The sequence below is a fragment of the Sitophilus oryzae genome, unplaced genomic scaffold (assembly GCF_002938485.1).
Source record: "Sitophilus oryzae breed Bouriz unplaced genomic scaffold, Soryzae_2.0 scaffold_888_pilon_pilon, whole genome shotgun sequence".
Taxonomy (NCBI): domain Eukaryota; kingdom Metazoa; phylum Arthropoda; class Insecta; order Coleoptera; family Curculionidae; genus Sitophilus; species Sitophilus oryzae.
This window is the reverse complement of record NW_022147514.1, coordinates 887,758-904,045: the sequence shown is the minus strand read 5'-3', so window position 1 is coordinate 904,045 and position 16,288 is coordinate 887,758. Positions and strand designations below refer to the sequence as shown.

The window sequence follows — 16,288 nt, the reverse complement described above, 5'->3', positions numbered from 1 at the left end:
AGAAGTCCCGAGTTCAATATCGGATCGGGGTAAACTTTTTTTTAATTTTATTTTCATTTACATATATTATGATAGTAAAGTATTAAATAATTCTGTCGATTAAAAAAAACATTTATTTAATACTTCACTATAATAAAAATAAACGAAAATAAAATAAAAAAAAGTTTACCCCGAGTCGGTATTGAACTCGGGACTTCTCGCTTATAGGCGGAACGTTTTCGCGCCGCGCTATGGAGACTAAAGGTTGATTCTCACTATACCTTCCATTTCCATTCCATTCCATATCCGTTCCGTATTTTTTATTGTATTGACGCTATATGTAAGCTTCCGTTCCATATCAGTTTACCATACTAATTAACCATACTTTTTATTGTACGATTTATATCATTGCGAAAGTTTTATTTTAAAAATTTGTATCTTTTGAAAAAGGTAATAGATTTAATTAAGAGGTAAAAGAATAAATAAATATCAGCAAAATTTTAACAAATACTGGCACAAATGTAAGAACATGACAACCCTGTTTCCGATACGCTTCAGTCCGTCCGCCAAAAAAATGTCCGGAGGGACAGGATATGGAATGGAAGGGAAACGGAACGGATAATGTGCATTGTCCTATCCATTTACATGATATATTTTATGTAAATGGAAGGGAGCTGATATGGAAAGTATAGTGAAAATCAACATTTCTGGCGCTTGGAGACGCTATGACGCTTATTCAATTTATATTCAATACTAGAATTTAACGGATTAAATAAAAAAATATATAGGATCTTCTTTCAATGCGCTGTAGTGAACGCAATGTCTATCGGGTGCCAGACAGATGACTCTCACGCTGTTCCAGAGAGCATAGCAAAAGATATATTAAATAGCCAACTTTCTTAAAATTACTTTCTCGAAAACGTTTCTAGTTCTTATACTAAAAACGCTTGGCAAGATTTTGAAGTGGTAATTCTGGATTCCTTTCCTGATTATTTAAAATAAGTGAATTAGAAGAGCAATATATTGATAATTTTCCGATGAGAACATAATAAATTCAACTTTGCCATGTACTATATTTGACTTTTACGCACTTCAAACTTGTCAAAATATCGTCTCCCTTAGTACCGCGTATCGTTGCCTGCTGCCTTATCTCTCCATAATCAGTTGGTAGAAGACTCAGAAAGCTATTTTACAGTTTTAACCGACCAAATATAAATTTAAAGTTATAACACTGGTAAATATCAATTTTAATATAATAAATACCATTACGCCTTAGAAATGTTTTCCCTTTTTCTTAATAATTTGTCTTGTGTAAAATTCTTCTAAGATTTTCCTCCGTGAATTGCATAAACGAATCTTTTCACTATCAAATATGAAATTGTTAATCATATTCAATATTTGCCCATTCCATATTGGAAATTTGTCCCCTTTTCCTAATAATTTGCTTGATATAAAATCCAGAATTTCCTTCATGAATTGTATTATTTTTTTTTATATTTTCAAGAAAATATTTAATAATAAATAATACATTGAACTATACAAAATTATTACTAACCTGAAAATAATAAAGATACGTGAATAAGGAAAAAGTAAAAAAACTACTTTATAATAATTACTGATAAACTAATTTTTATATATAATTTAATTTCGTTATTACAATAAATCTATAACAACTGTCATAATTCAGAGCGCTGTCTCATGATTGACTCGATCTTCGGGCAAATCGAGTTTGATATCCCCTACGTCTACTACAGGGATATCAGGATTAATATAAGCATCTTTGGAAGTTGACGCGCCTGCGTTCAGAAACGCCGACGCATCTCCGTTAGAGAACGGCAACGGCAACATCCCTCCGTTCGGGAACGGCATCACCGGTCTTTCTTCGATGTAGTTAATGTGTACGCCGGCCAACGCGTCCGGCGACATCACCTTGGAACCGATGGACCGCTCCGTCGGCGTGTAGTACAACGACAAACGACTCTGGGTCAGGTTTTCCGTGTCCGTAACCTCGTCCAAGTTGGACAGTTGCTCGATCTTGGACTTGATGTAGAAATCGACGCTTTCGATGTCGTTGGGGTCGAAGACGAGACTCTCCGCCCGACCGCAGGTTCCCGCTCGGCAGTTCTCAAAGTAGAGGCTGGGCAGGTTCTCTAGCACCTTATTCAGGGTCTGTTGCTGATACTTGTAAGTTTCTCGCAGCTGGAGTACTTTGTGAGCGCTGAACTTGCGGATCTTGTTGCGTTGGAATACGTAGTTCTCGCGTACCCAGTTCAGTTGAGTCGTCGAATAGTCGCGTACTTTGCGAACCTAATATAAAATGTCAATCAAAATACCTATAACTATAATTATCGAAATCGTCAGTTTAAAAAAGAATGTAATGTTCCTAGAGTGCAGGTTATATCGAAATTTAGATTTTAGATTTTCCTCTTACTGTTAATTACTGAACAATAGTAGTTGTACCACATGTATCTTAGGTTTATCTTTTTATGCTACTGAAAATATTTTTTGTGGTAGGAATTATAATCTAATATTGTGCTGTAATAAGGTTATTGATAGAATAACATAGCAAATGAATTTACCTGGTCACAGTATTGTCCTCTTAGGGTGGATATATGCTGGCTTCCGATATCTCTAAAGTCTCGTAAATGTTTCGCCTGTGACTGATAGCTGTTTTGAATCCACTCCATTTGTTGAGCACAGTTGTCCTTTATTCTATTCACCTATAAAACGAGAAAAGTTAACTTTAAAAAGACCAATTAATAATTTTATTTTGTACTTGTTGTGTGTAGTTATCCTTTAACTTCTCTAATTGCTGTGACTTGTATTGCTCGATATTATCTAACATTGCGTAAATTTGACGTGCTCTAGGTGAAACTCTGTCTCGTTTGCAGAAACTACAGAAATTGTTTAGGATACCGAATCTAAAATAATATAAGAAAATTTGTTAAAAATTCATTGTTGGCAAACGAAGATAGTGTTCTTACTTATTTAGAATGTAGCGTAGGAACTGAACAAGAAGGGTAAGGCCAAGGAAGCCAGCGGCACTCTGAGTTCCAACAATTAAACTAATGATACGAATATGATTCCAGTCTGTAGGATCAATATGTAGGAGCACGTCATCAGTAAAGTTGGATATAGGATTGCTGGCGTAGCAATAATAGCGGCCGCAGTCACTACGTGTTATATTTCTAATCCACAAAGTTCCATTATCTAATACCTGCAATAAATATATTTTCAAAATAAAGTGTTACAAAAAGGAATTTTATGATGAACAAGTTATTTGGTTAACATAAAAATTAATAATACCAGAAAAGCTATGATTAATATGAAAGTGTTTAATGAACGTACCTGTATTCGAGGAGGAATCACTCTTAAGGGTGTCATGTAAATATCGTGAGCATGTGGATGTTTTTCGAAGGTATCTGGGATGCCAGCATCTGGGTTCCAATGAAACACTTCCCTTTTTGGTGTAATCCAGGTAATGGAAGGTGGAGGATATGCCGAATACCTATATGAATGAATAGAGATTAATTGAAAGAAAATACTGAAAATTGTGTATATTTCACCTGCACTCCAACACCGCATCGGATTTAAGGCGATATAATTTGGTAGGCGTCTTATATACTATATGCGGCCGGGTACAGTTCAAATGTTGCAGTGTGGGAAGCATATCGTTCGGGTATGCATCCGGGCCACATGTCAGCTCGGATAGTTCCAAATCTTCACGTTTTTTCTTTTCCGCCCAGGCGGCAAACCAGTACATCCGGCAGTCGCATGCCCAAGGATTATTTGAAATATTAAGGTGCTTCAGCCTAATGGGAAGAAAACTGATTAACAGTACTTTTAACATAAATTATTAACTTACCGCGTTAGATTAGCCATCGATTGAGGTAAGAATGTCAAGGAATTTCCACTTATATCTAATCGCTCTAACGCTGGAGTATCGGCCAGGACGTACGATTCGATTTCCCTTAATCGTTTATTATTACGAATAGAAAGATTTCGCAATAAAGGTACTCCGAGCAGTTCGGAATTGTGAATTTTCTGGATGTCCGTATCATCGATTGCGAGCGATATTAGATTAGGACTAAAGTGTAGTAAGCCAAATGTAAAGAGCACCATATTGTTTCTACTCAAGTCGATTTGGCGAAGATTTTTCAATCCTCGGAATGTGCCGCTAGCCAAACTGCCTAACGGGTTATTAGCTACATTTAAGAATTCAAGCTTATTCAGCGAATCAAATAGGCCCTTTGAAAAGCTGGTAAGCAAGTTGTTGCTGAGATCCAAATGACGCAGCTCGGTAAGGTCGGCTAAAGCGTTCGATGTGAGCTTGGTGATACGATTGTTGTTCAGTAATAATAATTCAATATATTTGTTAAACTTAAAGAAATGATCTAGGAAGGTAGCTAGGTAGTTGTAGCTTAGATCTAACTCAGTCATATGTTCCATGGCAAATACCTAAAACGATTTAAGAAAAATCATAAACTATTAAATCCAATGAAGTTTTAACTATCTCACCTGGAAAGGTAATGCCTGTAAATAATTATGACTAAGACAGAGCGTTTTAAGCTTCTGGTTTTTGAACACATATCGCGGCAGATCAGCTATTCGGTTGTATGAGAGGTTCATTTGCAGCAAGCTGCTGTAGTTGGCAAACTGGTAATTTTCTAAATGACTGATGTTGTTGTTGCTCATATCTATCGACTTTAGGTTCTCCGGGTTTATTAAGCAGTCTTTTAAATTGACTATACCTATAGACAAGTTTCATTCGTTATTTCCTAATTTGCATTGAAAAAAAAATGGAGGTGGACTTACCGCTGTCCGTCCATGACAGATGGCGTACGCGGTTCAGATCGAGTCGACCCTCGCTGACGTTGCGCAATTCCAGATGGGTGACGTTGGCAGCGACGGCCACTCCTGCGGCCGATCGATTCGCACAGCGCAGTAGGGAGGTTTTGATCGCTACGCAGCCTTCGGGCTCCTGCGTGGCGGGGCCATGACGCGCGTGTCCCGTAACCAGCGACAGCACGAACACAAGGATGAAACATGACGAGACATCGGAGCCGGCACGTGTCAGCCGGCAGAAGTTGCCCATTTTCTAAATGTCATCGTCTTGGGCACAGCACTTTGGATGAGGGCAGTCCTGTTTGGAAAAAAAATATTTTATATATGATAACTTAAAATTATTAATCTAAAATTTGGACTATTTTATATTTTTTTGTGCTAATAACATTTTAAATTTTTAGTACAAAAAATATAAATTAGCTAATTCACAGTTAAAACGCATTTCGATTTGGAGCCTGCAATTTCTCTTTAGAGAATAGGCCAACTTCTCACGGGAAGAAGATATTTGTTTTTCTAATTTTCCATGTTACATTTTGCATTTTTATGGATATTTGTTATTATTGCTATATTTATTTGACAAAACAGATTAAATAATTCACATTATTTTTATTTTATGCTTTTATTAGGAGTTAAAAGTCTATGAAAATTACACTTTATAATAATTTATTGAAAAATATTCTATTATTTCAAATAATAGTTTCTACAATACTTTTTTTTAAACTCTTTAATTTGTTTTAACATATTTTAAAAAATTCTCTCTATGTAACTCTCGCTCCGCTGTTACTTTGACCAATTCTACGATATTATAAAATTTATTTTTCCATTTTTTTACATTGCGAGTAACATTTTCATTCCAAAACAATACATTTTCAGGAACCTGTTCTTTTTTATTTTATAGAGATGTTCCTAAAATACATCTTCCCCATCAATAAAAACATTTTGAAAAACTTTTAAAAACAACATTTAAACTTTTAAGATATTTCGTAAATTTTCTATTGTTTAGAAATATTAAAATGCACATTTTCTTTAACTCGCCTAAATGTTATGGTCATTAAACAACTCATGGCTATGCATAACTTATAAAACAGTAGTACCACAGGCAGTACTAACAACGGCATTTATTACAAATTAAAACATAAGCAGGGTTACTGACCGATTCGGTAGATTTTTATGTTTTTTAGCAAAAAAATTAATCACAAAACATCGTTGAATAGATGTATTTTTAATTTATTACTCTTTTCGTATGTATTTCTCCGAATTAGTTATGAAATACGTACAGGGAAAGGACTAATTACTATAATTATCATGGCTCATGAAATTTCTCTACAGTACTGTTTTCAAGGAATTCTACAAAAAAAGCTAATACAGGTCTGACGATTTCCATTATAAAATTGTTTTACTAAAAAATAATTCCTATCATTTAAAAAAGGTTTGGTAGCATTCCCAAACCATGCATATGTGTATGTATACCAGGTGCGTCTCAAAAGTGGCTCACCCCTATAACTGTTTTATTTTTTCAGATTAAAAAAACGAGATTTGGTATGTTAGTATATGACATAAATTAAAATTGATTGACGTATTCAATTTTTTTTGGTCACTTCCTATTTCATCGGAAATGGCTACAACTTTTGATTTTTAAATGGCACCCTCGGTATATTTTTACTTTATTTGATAGAAAATAACACTCTGAATAGAATGACATATCATATGTCAACTTTTGAGATTTTCGCTTTAAAAATAAGCGTATTTTAAAAATACTAATTTTTAATCAAGGAGCCTTGGAAAAAAAGATTTGATCGTCTAATGTTTTTCGTGTCTTGTCCTGGCTAATTAAGAGATGCCGAAATTATATTTTTAATCATATCTCAATTTTTTCAAATGGAACGAGGGTGGCTCATTAGCATAATTGGAAAAAGCACTTTTTACGAATAATTTGGTACCACACACTTGGTATTTCGAATCAAATTATCGTTATGATCCGCATTTTACAATTTCAAATAAACCATATGATAAATTGTCAAAAGTTGACATATGATATGTCATTCTATTCGGAGTGTCATTTTCTATCGAATGAAGTAAAAATATACCGAGGGTGCCATTTAAAAATCAAAAGTTGTAGCCATTTCCGGCGAAACAGGAAGTAACTAAAAACAATTGAATACGTGAATCGATCCCAGTTTATGTCATACACTAACATACCTTATCCCGTTTTTTATCTGAAAAAAATAAAAAAGTTTATAGGGGTGAGCCACTTTTGAGACGCACCCGGTATAGAGTTTGTTAATTTTAATATTGTAAATTATATATAGGTAGTATATTTATGCCTAATATATTTTATTGAAACTAAAAAAACCTTAAAATATTAAGAGCTTTGTTTAAATATTTCTACATAAATATTTGATAAAAATACAAATGAAATTTTCAAACAAAATTTAGATTCATTGGTATTATATTAATTTGGATGCATTTAAACAACCTAAAAAAATCATCAGTACTACATAAAACCGCCTTTACCATTAATTTGCTAGCTCAAGTTAAAACGTAAAATTTTAATTGGTTGTAAATTTAATTTAAAACATACAGACTTTGATTTTGGATTTTTTTAAATAAACATTGAAAATGTAAATTTAGAAATAACTTGAAACATGGAAAGTTACAGAATAATTACGAATACTGAATATTGTATACAATATAGAGTAAAGTCACAGGAAATCAACTAACTTGAAAGCATATTCCGAGTATACACATTTCATATTTGTCAAAAAGCGTCTGCTAGTTGATTCAAATGCCGGAACGTCTTGACAATAGAATGTAGTCGATTAGTTACAGATCTACCGTATGATCCAAAAAACGGCGTCAGCAATCGATCATACGATACTTATGATGCATCGAGTAATTAAATATTTAAGCTATAGGTAGTTAAGAGATCCTAGAGATTATGAAAAAAAAATGAGAAATGAATCAACTCGTTTGAACAATTGACATGATTTGTTACATTCGTAGGAAATTAATTCAAGTGACTAGATCAGTTGACTTGACTCGTGTAAACGTACCTTTAAATGCACTATGTTCCAGCAGGCTTATAAATATTTTATATCGCAAATTTCATTAGAATTCGGTTTCGATTGTCGACGTCCAAAGTAATATGAAATCATAAAACTTTTAATCGTACATTATGACAGTAACTTTATTTATATTTCTAGCATTAAAATTAATCTATAATCGATAGAGAACTGAAAATTCTGTAGGGAGATATATTTCAGGGTCGACAGTGGCTATTATTAGAGCTAAAAGGCAAAGTCATTTTCCTTTCGAAATTCAGGCCGACAAAAAGTCTAGCCATTTTTTTCTTATTTTAGTGTATTCCTGATCAATAAGTCGGACTAAAAGGTATTGAGATTTAATGAAAATAAATCCCCAGATCACCATATTTTCTATCAAAAATAAAATTTCAATTATTCTGGAATAAATCTTTTCGAATTTTTAGATTAATTTAATTTTTATATGTACCTAGTTACCTCACCTCAAAATTACAACTAGAACTACGAATATCAAAAATGTTACTATACCAAACAATATGGTAGAAGCTATATTTATTGTAAGGTAGAGAGTAAAGAGATATGTACAGAATGATAGAAAAAAAACGGCGTCGAAGACAGCTGGGGAATGTTAATTTTGGCGAGGTCGATCTCTAGAGATGTGCAGGTTATACACTCGCATTAGTTGCATAATTTTTAAAAAGGCTTTAAAACGGTTCAAAGTTGATACATGAGTCATCACTAAACCTTCATGAGGACGAATACACCCCGCATAATCGGATCGTTTTGCAGCATAATGCACAAAGTGCATAATTATCGCATAAAGTGGCATTTTTTCCTTTTTTTCTGCAATTTAAGAAGACTATTGTTTGAGCCAATTAAAATTGTTGTGGCGACTTGTGACGATGTTTGAAAAGAAAAGAAAAAGATTCATCTGTTACACAAAGTACCTACGGCTGATTTCAGAGTTTTACATGGTATAATGTCGGATGAGGTGAAAGAGGCAGTTCAGAACTCCAAAACAAATAAAGATGACACAGATTTTGTATGCAAGGTACTGTTAGGATTGAGAACCAATTATCCTGAGTTTTTTACATACTGCTTGCAAGTTTTGCATATCCCAGTGGTAAATGTCGATAGCGAACGAGCTTTTTCAGCCTATGGAGATATTCTCTCCCCTAGCCGTTGCGAACTTTCTCCTGAAAACGTTGAAGTTATGATGTGTATGTATTTTGGAGATGATTGTTCGGATTGGGTTGTCGAAGATGATGTTGAAACTTAGCTTTTTTTATGAGATTAATATTTGATAATATTATTAAACTTTTGTTATCTTGTTAAGATATTTTATAGTTACCAAAAAATGACATTGTTTAAATATAATAAGTTGCGTTTTGTGAAATCTTGTGTTTTTTTTTCTGTTTTTAAAATAACTAACCATTTTCAACACCTTTAACGAAAATACCGACCAAAACATAAAATTACTTTTCTAGGAGCATTTTTTCGCATAATAAGTAACTTTTTAACGCATAATAGCCACATAATGAGCAATTTTTGGGCGCATAAAAGCCGCATAATATAACAAAATTTGTTCGCATAAAATAGGGGGTGTAAAATGCATAATCTGCACATCTCTATCGATCTCTAAACGTCATTTACTAAAAATTGACATAAAACTTGTCAGAAATTAACACTAATTATTAGAAAGATTAAAAAAGGATTCCAGGCCCCATAAAGGCCAAGTAAATGACGTCTAGGGCTTGACTTCGCCAAAATTATCATCGATTTTCATTCCGTAGCCATCTTTGACGCCGTTTTTTTTCTCGGTCGTATGTTTCGTTATCGATTTTGAATAAAGAGCAATTTTTCAATAAAATGGCAACCGAGAGGGCTGAAGTCGTCAAGGCACGTGTCTAGTAACAAGTTAATAGCTATTTTCAAAATCGAAATTAGTTTATGGACTTTATTTAAATTTATAGCCAGTTTACTTTTATTTAATTTTACCTACAACAGTTTAATAAATAATATTTACTAAATATGTATTTATTATTCTGGCAAGAAAAACGAAGATGTACCTAGTCCTTTGATTTATTTTACGGTGAGTTGTAGATATATGGATTTTCTATAAAAGGGCCAATTGCGGCAAATTCATTTTCTTCGCTTCCGACGACAGGTTTCTGCGAAATAGAACAAGTAGTTTTTCAAAGGAACGCTTTCCTAACAAAATAAAATCACTAGTAACATATTCATTCGTTCCGCAAGCAGATACTGCTCTATTTTTCTTGATAAAATAATGAATATTTATTAAACTATTATGGGTAAATTTAAGTAAACTGTTATAAATCTAAATAATAATGTCGATTTTGAAAATAGTTACTGTCACTAGAAAATTGCCTTGGCGACACCAGCCATCTTGATTGCCATTTTATTGAAAAATCGATTTTTTTTTCAAAATCTGAGCTAGATAGGTATAGGAAACCCTAATATAGTTTGAAAGAGGGTTTAAATATGGTTACAGGGTGATGCGTTTGAAATAACGAAGTTTTTATATAAAATAAATATTTAAAATAGATCAGCAAGAGCTATAAATAACACAAAAATATGTTTATGCTAATATAAAATAAGTCAACACATTTATCAGGAACATTATCAAAAATGTAATTAACTATAAGAACAAAGTAGATATATACTTAGGCGCATTCATTGACACACTATTAAACAACTTGACTTTTGGTTTGGTTTATAATTATATTGTATGCTCATTGCCTACCATAAACATTAAATTAATTGTTCATTTCATTATCTGTTCAAGTAAATAAATTTAAAATGTCTAACCTCTATCTGGGTAACTAAACTGAACGTTGTAAAATAGGTACGAAGGAAGGAATACAAAAAGAAAGCTATAATAAATATGATAGAAGGAAGAACTCTAAAATTTAACTATAATATCTATAATAGGTAACCAATACCTATATCAAACAAACATATATTATGATAACAATAACATAGGATGTCGTAATTCATATGCAATACAATTTTAATTGTTAAGGTTCAAAGTACTAACCCATTATACACATATTGTCTCATTGTCGTTTTTCAAATACCTAAATCCAAAATAAACGAGTTATTTTATTTTGAAAATTTCCAAAAAAAAAGAAATATTTTTGCTTAAATTTTGAGAGCCACTGGATCTTTTCTGCCTTTTCTTGTAAATTTAATCTACTACCACAACTACTACCTATGTTGCCATATTATCAAGAAATTATGTTTTTTAACTAAAAAATTCCAAATTAAAAAAAACGAAAAATCTTCATCGCGTTTCTGGGATCGACATATACCTACTACCCCTAAAAATAGTTGCACTTATTTAAGACTCACCCTGTGGAGTTTTTTTTATAATGTAGAGGAGATAGGAGGTTGATTGAATTTAAATATAATTTTAAAGCTTAAAACCCTTTTAAACTATCGAGCAAAAGTTAAAAATTTGCAAATAATTTCATCGTTTTATTTCACGATTTATTGTGATTTAAAGAATTTCAATGGGAATTTAGGACAAAAACTTGTTCTATTTTTTTTAATGTTAATTTAATATATCAAACAGCCATTGTTCTTATGTTTTTCTTACGTATTTTTATTCTTTCCAATTATTATTAGAAATATATGTTATAAGAAAGTCAAATCAGACCTACAAGGTAATTGAATGTTTGTGTAGGTGTTTTACTATTTCATTAATAGAAGAAATCACATCTAAATTTAGCAAACAAGTATTTTTATTTAACATTAACATTAAGTAACTAAATCTATAAAACTTGAAGTTGAAGTAGGTAACAAATACTGGGGGAAAAAGAATTGACTCAATCTATATGAAACCTTTTAGGAAATTAAATAATAATGTAATTAACTTTTCGTTTAGTAGGTACCTACAAACAATGGGTACTAAAATCGAAATACCTATGTCTACTTACATTTTACATACTTTTTTTAAATTTCAACGGTTTCAGGGAAGAACAAATATGCCTAAACAAGATATAAGATATATACCGACAACTTTCTTCTTGGAACCCAAAACATTTTCTTTTTATATTTTAGAAACATTTCTCATTTAAAAATAACACGTTGATTACAAAACGATTCGTCGTATTTTGTAACATTTGACTCATAGCGAAAGTGGGTAACTGAAGCATAAATTGTTTTGGTTCATTTTAAACAGTATGTAAAGTAATTTAAAAAAAAGTGGATATATTAGATAATGTCTCCTTGTATTTTAACGAATACCTAATCAAATTTATAAATAAAATAGTGATTGTATATTTAGATACAAAAGGTCAATGAATGTATAGCATTGAAGCTGGTCCTCATCAGTTCTTATAATGAGCGTGCAGACGATTTTTAGAGTTTTCTAGAACGTTTTTGATATTGTAAGGTAAGGTACTTTATCGATCAAGCTCGTTCGAAACTTGAAAGTGTTCTTTCATAAATTATTTTTTCAATTGATAGAAAAATCTAGCAAACATACCTAATTATATCGGTATATCAAAGTCTTGACATAAAACTCATAAATAATAAAATTCAAACATGCTAAGTATCTTTTATCAATTTATTTGGAGTAATTCAACTTGAGTCGTTATTTTTTCTTAATATATAAATATGTCGATTTGAAAAGTTGATTTTTATTTATATCTGGAGAAAAGGCACTGACCACTCCGTTCTATTACTTGTGATTGAAGCAGGACGGGCAGACTTCAAATATGGCTTCACCAATGTCAATAAATCGTTCAGTTAATAGAGGATTTAGCACTGAAAGATCACACACGCTAAAGAATCGGAACTTTTTTTTAGAAACACACACAAGGTATTTTGACGAATGGGATCGAAGTTACGTTACAACCCGCACGACATAGGTATTTCGCTACAGCTGTTCATGAGCTGTTTGCTTTTGCTTCATTTCCCCAGTTGGCAGGTTCGAGCGCGGACGAGTCCAAATTCCGTCGGATTCGAGGGGAGGTCGTTAGTAACGGAAACATTAGGCGACGTTGCCAATAGCTCCGCCTGTATTTACCTTACGATTACGATACTCCTACTGGAAACTAAATTATTGAAATATTAATATTTCAATTGCCCTAAAATGTTCAAACCGTTTTACTAAATTTAAGTAAATTTTATTAATGAAGTTTTTAACTAAATTATTTGCAAAAATCGTTTAGCGTTGTATTCATTGGGTTAATTTAGCACGAAAAGTTGAGTTGTTTTCACATAATTAGTCTTCCATTAAAAATATTTAAAAAAAATTGTATGTGCACTATGTGCGCATATCTGAAGTGAAACTTCTCCTAACTCTCTGTCCGTCTGTCTGCTCGTTTGTCCGTAATACCCCCTTTACATGCAGCCACTGCCGCTGCTACTCGCGCTGCCCGCTGTCCTGCCCTCAATAATTCCACGGCAGTTGTAGAAGCAAGTGACCGTTTACATGCAGCTACTGCGCCTCGCATTGCTATTGCTCTCCATCAGTAACGTAGAAATTGCGGCGGCGACAGCGCTCTGTTTTTTGAGTTTGCAAAATTATATTAATATGTTAAAGAGAAGTGTAATAGAAAAAAAACGCCGACGTATTTGTGCACGCTTTAGCATACACAAAGTAGCACTTAAAGTAGCGGTAAAATATTTTTCCCGGACACTGATTTTGAAGCAGAATTACCATATTATAAATTACTAGATGATTAGCCTTTCAAATCATCGTATCAAAAAGTATGTTCGTATATGAAAGTAATTTGTACTTAAAAAAATCAAAAAACGTGGATGGCATGCAGTTGACAAAATATGCATTAGTGGTTTTCCTAAGTAGCATTTTTTAGAATTAGTGGGAGAGGGGTTAATCACTGCGACCTTACAGATCTATTGTGTCCCCCTTTCATGAGTTATAACTCATCATACAGTCCCAGGGCTTTGACAAAAGCCAGTATCTGGGACGGTTTTATAGAGGGTAGTTCTTCATCTCCAATATCAGTCGTACCAAAATTCATGGCACGAATGGTTGTCGTCTCGGCGCACTCAGTGATGAGGTGTACTGGTGTTTCCCCATCTTCCCCACAGAATCTGCATTCGCCGTTTCTTCTTAGTTTCAATCTACTGAGGTGTTCATTGAGGAGACAGTGTCCTGTTAAAAACCCCGTGACAATCCGAAGATTGTTCTTACTTAAACCCAGGAAGATCTGTGATTTTTCTTGATCATAAGCCCTTAGAAACTTCTTCGAGTGTCTTAGACCGTTGCAAGATTCCCATTCCAGGTTTGGTTTTCCCTAAGTAACTATCTGAACATTAATTTCGCACCCCAAATAACATGAATATTTTGTGCTATTGTATAGGAAACATAGTAGGTAATTACCAAAGAGGTTAGAAGAGAAAGAGGTAACAAATGCTCTATTTTATAATGCGCGAAGGCTGCCTGTTTTTCCGATCTGGGTTCCTTTGGTGGGGGTCACGCCAGGAGCGGATTTAGAAATTTTTAAGTGAATAATGATATACATCTAATATATAAAATTCTCGTGTCACAGTTTTTATTACCTTAATCCTTCAAAACGGCTTGACCGATTTTGATGAAATTTTATATGTATAATCAGTGGATATGAGACTAGGTTGTTATCGATTTTTTATACCCCTAAGTGATAAGGGTGACCCAAGAAAAAAAAAAATTTTTTTACTTTTTTGAAAAAAAAATTATTTTAATTTTTTTATGATTTGGCATTATAAAATACATACAACCCTAAATTTTCACCCTTCTACCACCAACACCTATTTTGTAATAGGGGTTGTTTTTTTTAATTTTTTTTATTACCTTACTCCTCCGAAACGGCTTGACCGGTTTTGATGAAATTTTATATGTATAATCAGTGGGTCTGAGACTAGGTTATCGATTTGGTGGCCCAAAAAAAAATATTTTTTTTTAATTTTTTGGAATTTTTTTTATTTCTATTTTTTTATGATTTGGCAATTAATACATTTGGCAATTAATACATTAATACAATTTGGCAAAAATACATACAACCCTAAATTTTCTTTTTCTACCATCAACCGCTCTTTTTTAATAGGGGATGTTTTTTTTAATTTTTTGTTACCTTACTCCTCCGAAACGGCCTGACTGGGCCTGACCGAGTTTGATGAAATTTTATATATATATATATATATATATATTCAGTAGGTCTGAGGGTAGGTTATTATCTATTTTTTATACCCCTAAGGCGCGGTATTTTCAGGTATAAATAAATAACTTTTATCTAACAAATAACAATCTTAAAGATAAAACAATTGGTAGAAGATACACGTTTTTACACGCTATCCGTCAAATAAAATATATAACACGCTATCTGTACCTGAAAATACCGGGGGTAAGTGATAAGGGTGATCCAAGTCCACCGGCCAAATCTTCTGGTGTATGGGTGGCTACTCGTTTTTTAGACCAATCTAATCTGACAGATCAAGTCTGCTCTGATTTGGCCTGTGACAGGCTTGGTCCGCCAATGGCTTGGCCTGCTACAGACTTGGTCCGGCACACAAACACAAAGTTCTTATCCGCAGACCAAGTCTGCAGGCCAAATCTTCTGGTGTAGGACGCTAATAAGCAAATTTAATTGTAGAATAGGACTGCAGAAAAACCACCTTATGATATTAAAAATTCTTTATTTAAAACTATTTAAATAAAAATAATTCTACAATGGGCTATAAAATATAAAATAACACAATATTAATCACAAAAATAGTATATTGTTTTATTAGGAATAAAAATGACACTTTTCGTGGCGAGGCTGTACGTTTACATACAGGCGAGGCACAAAAAGTAATTTTTACTCCGAATAGAACATGCTATTTTTTTCCAAACGCCACAAATAATTTTTTAAACAATTTCAAACGTTCCAAATGATATAAAAAGATTTAAAAGTAATACCTTGTATATAATTATATATCGAGAAACTATGGTTACCCTCCTTGAATTTGACACTTTATGTCAGTTTAATAATATATTTTCGCACTTGTATGCTTGGGCGTAAAAGTGTTTTACTTTTATATCTAGGCAGTAAAATTACTTTTTTACATTGTCAATCACGTCGCAAAAACTAATACTTTTGTGACGTGTGAAAAAAATAGTATATTGTTTTATTAGGAATAAAAATGACACTTTTTGTGGCGAGGCTGAACGTTTACATACAGGCGAGGCACAAAAAGTCATTTTTACTCTGAATAGAACATGCTATTTTAGAAACGCTACAGATAATTTTTAAACAATTTCAAACGTTCCAAATAATATAAAAAGATTTGATGTGTATAATTATATTGTAATACCTTGTATATAATTATATATCGAGAAACTATGGTTACGCTCGTTGAATTTGACACTTTATGTCAGTTTAATAATATATTTTCGCACTGCTTGGGCA

General features: G+C 32.8%; 2 protein-coding genes across 3 annotated transcripts in view; one reads left to right on the top strand and one right to left on the bottom strand.

Moving 5' to 3' along the window:
• LOC115890608 (putative oxidoreductase GLYR1 homolog) overlaps positions 1–16,288 on the top strand; it is a 126,374-nt gene that overhangs the window by 36,166 nt on the left and 73,920 nt on the right. The gene's annotated exons all lie outside the window — the stretch shown is intronic.
• Positions 1,592–12,847, bottom strand: LOC115890607. Of its 2 annotated transcripts, none has more exons than XM_030910884.1 (10): positions 12,559–12,847; positions 4,795–5,122; positions 4,498–4,730; positions 3,845–4,437; positions 3,546–3,791; positions 3,328–3,487; positions 2,964–3,196; positions 2,756–2,900; positions 2,559–2,699; positions 1,592–2,286 (listed from the first exon to the last, which is right to left on the bottom strand). In XM_030910884.1, the coding sequence occupies exons 2-10, from the start codon at positions 5,072–5,074 to the stop codon at positions 1,663–1,665; spliced, it is 2,655 nt and encodes an 884-aa protein (XP_030766744.1). In that variant the 5' UTR covers positions 5,075–5,122; positions 12,559–12,847; the 3' UTR covers positions 1,592–1,662. The 2 variants fall into 2 exon arrangements, with proteins under 2 accessions (XP_030766744.1, XP_030766745.1); XM_030910885.1 differs by having other exon boundaries at positions 12,575–12,818.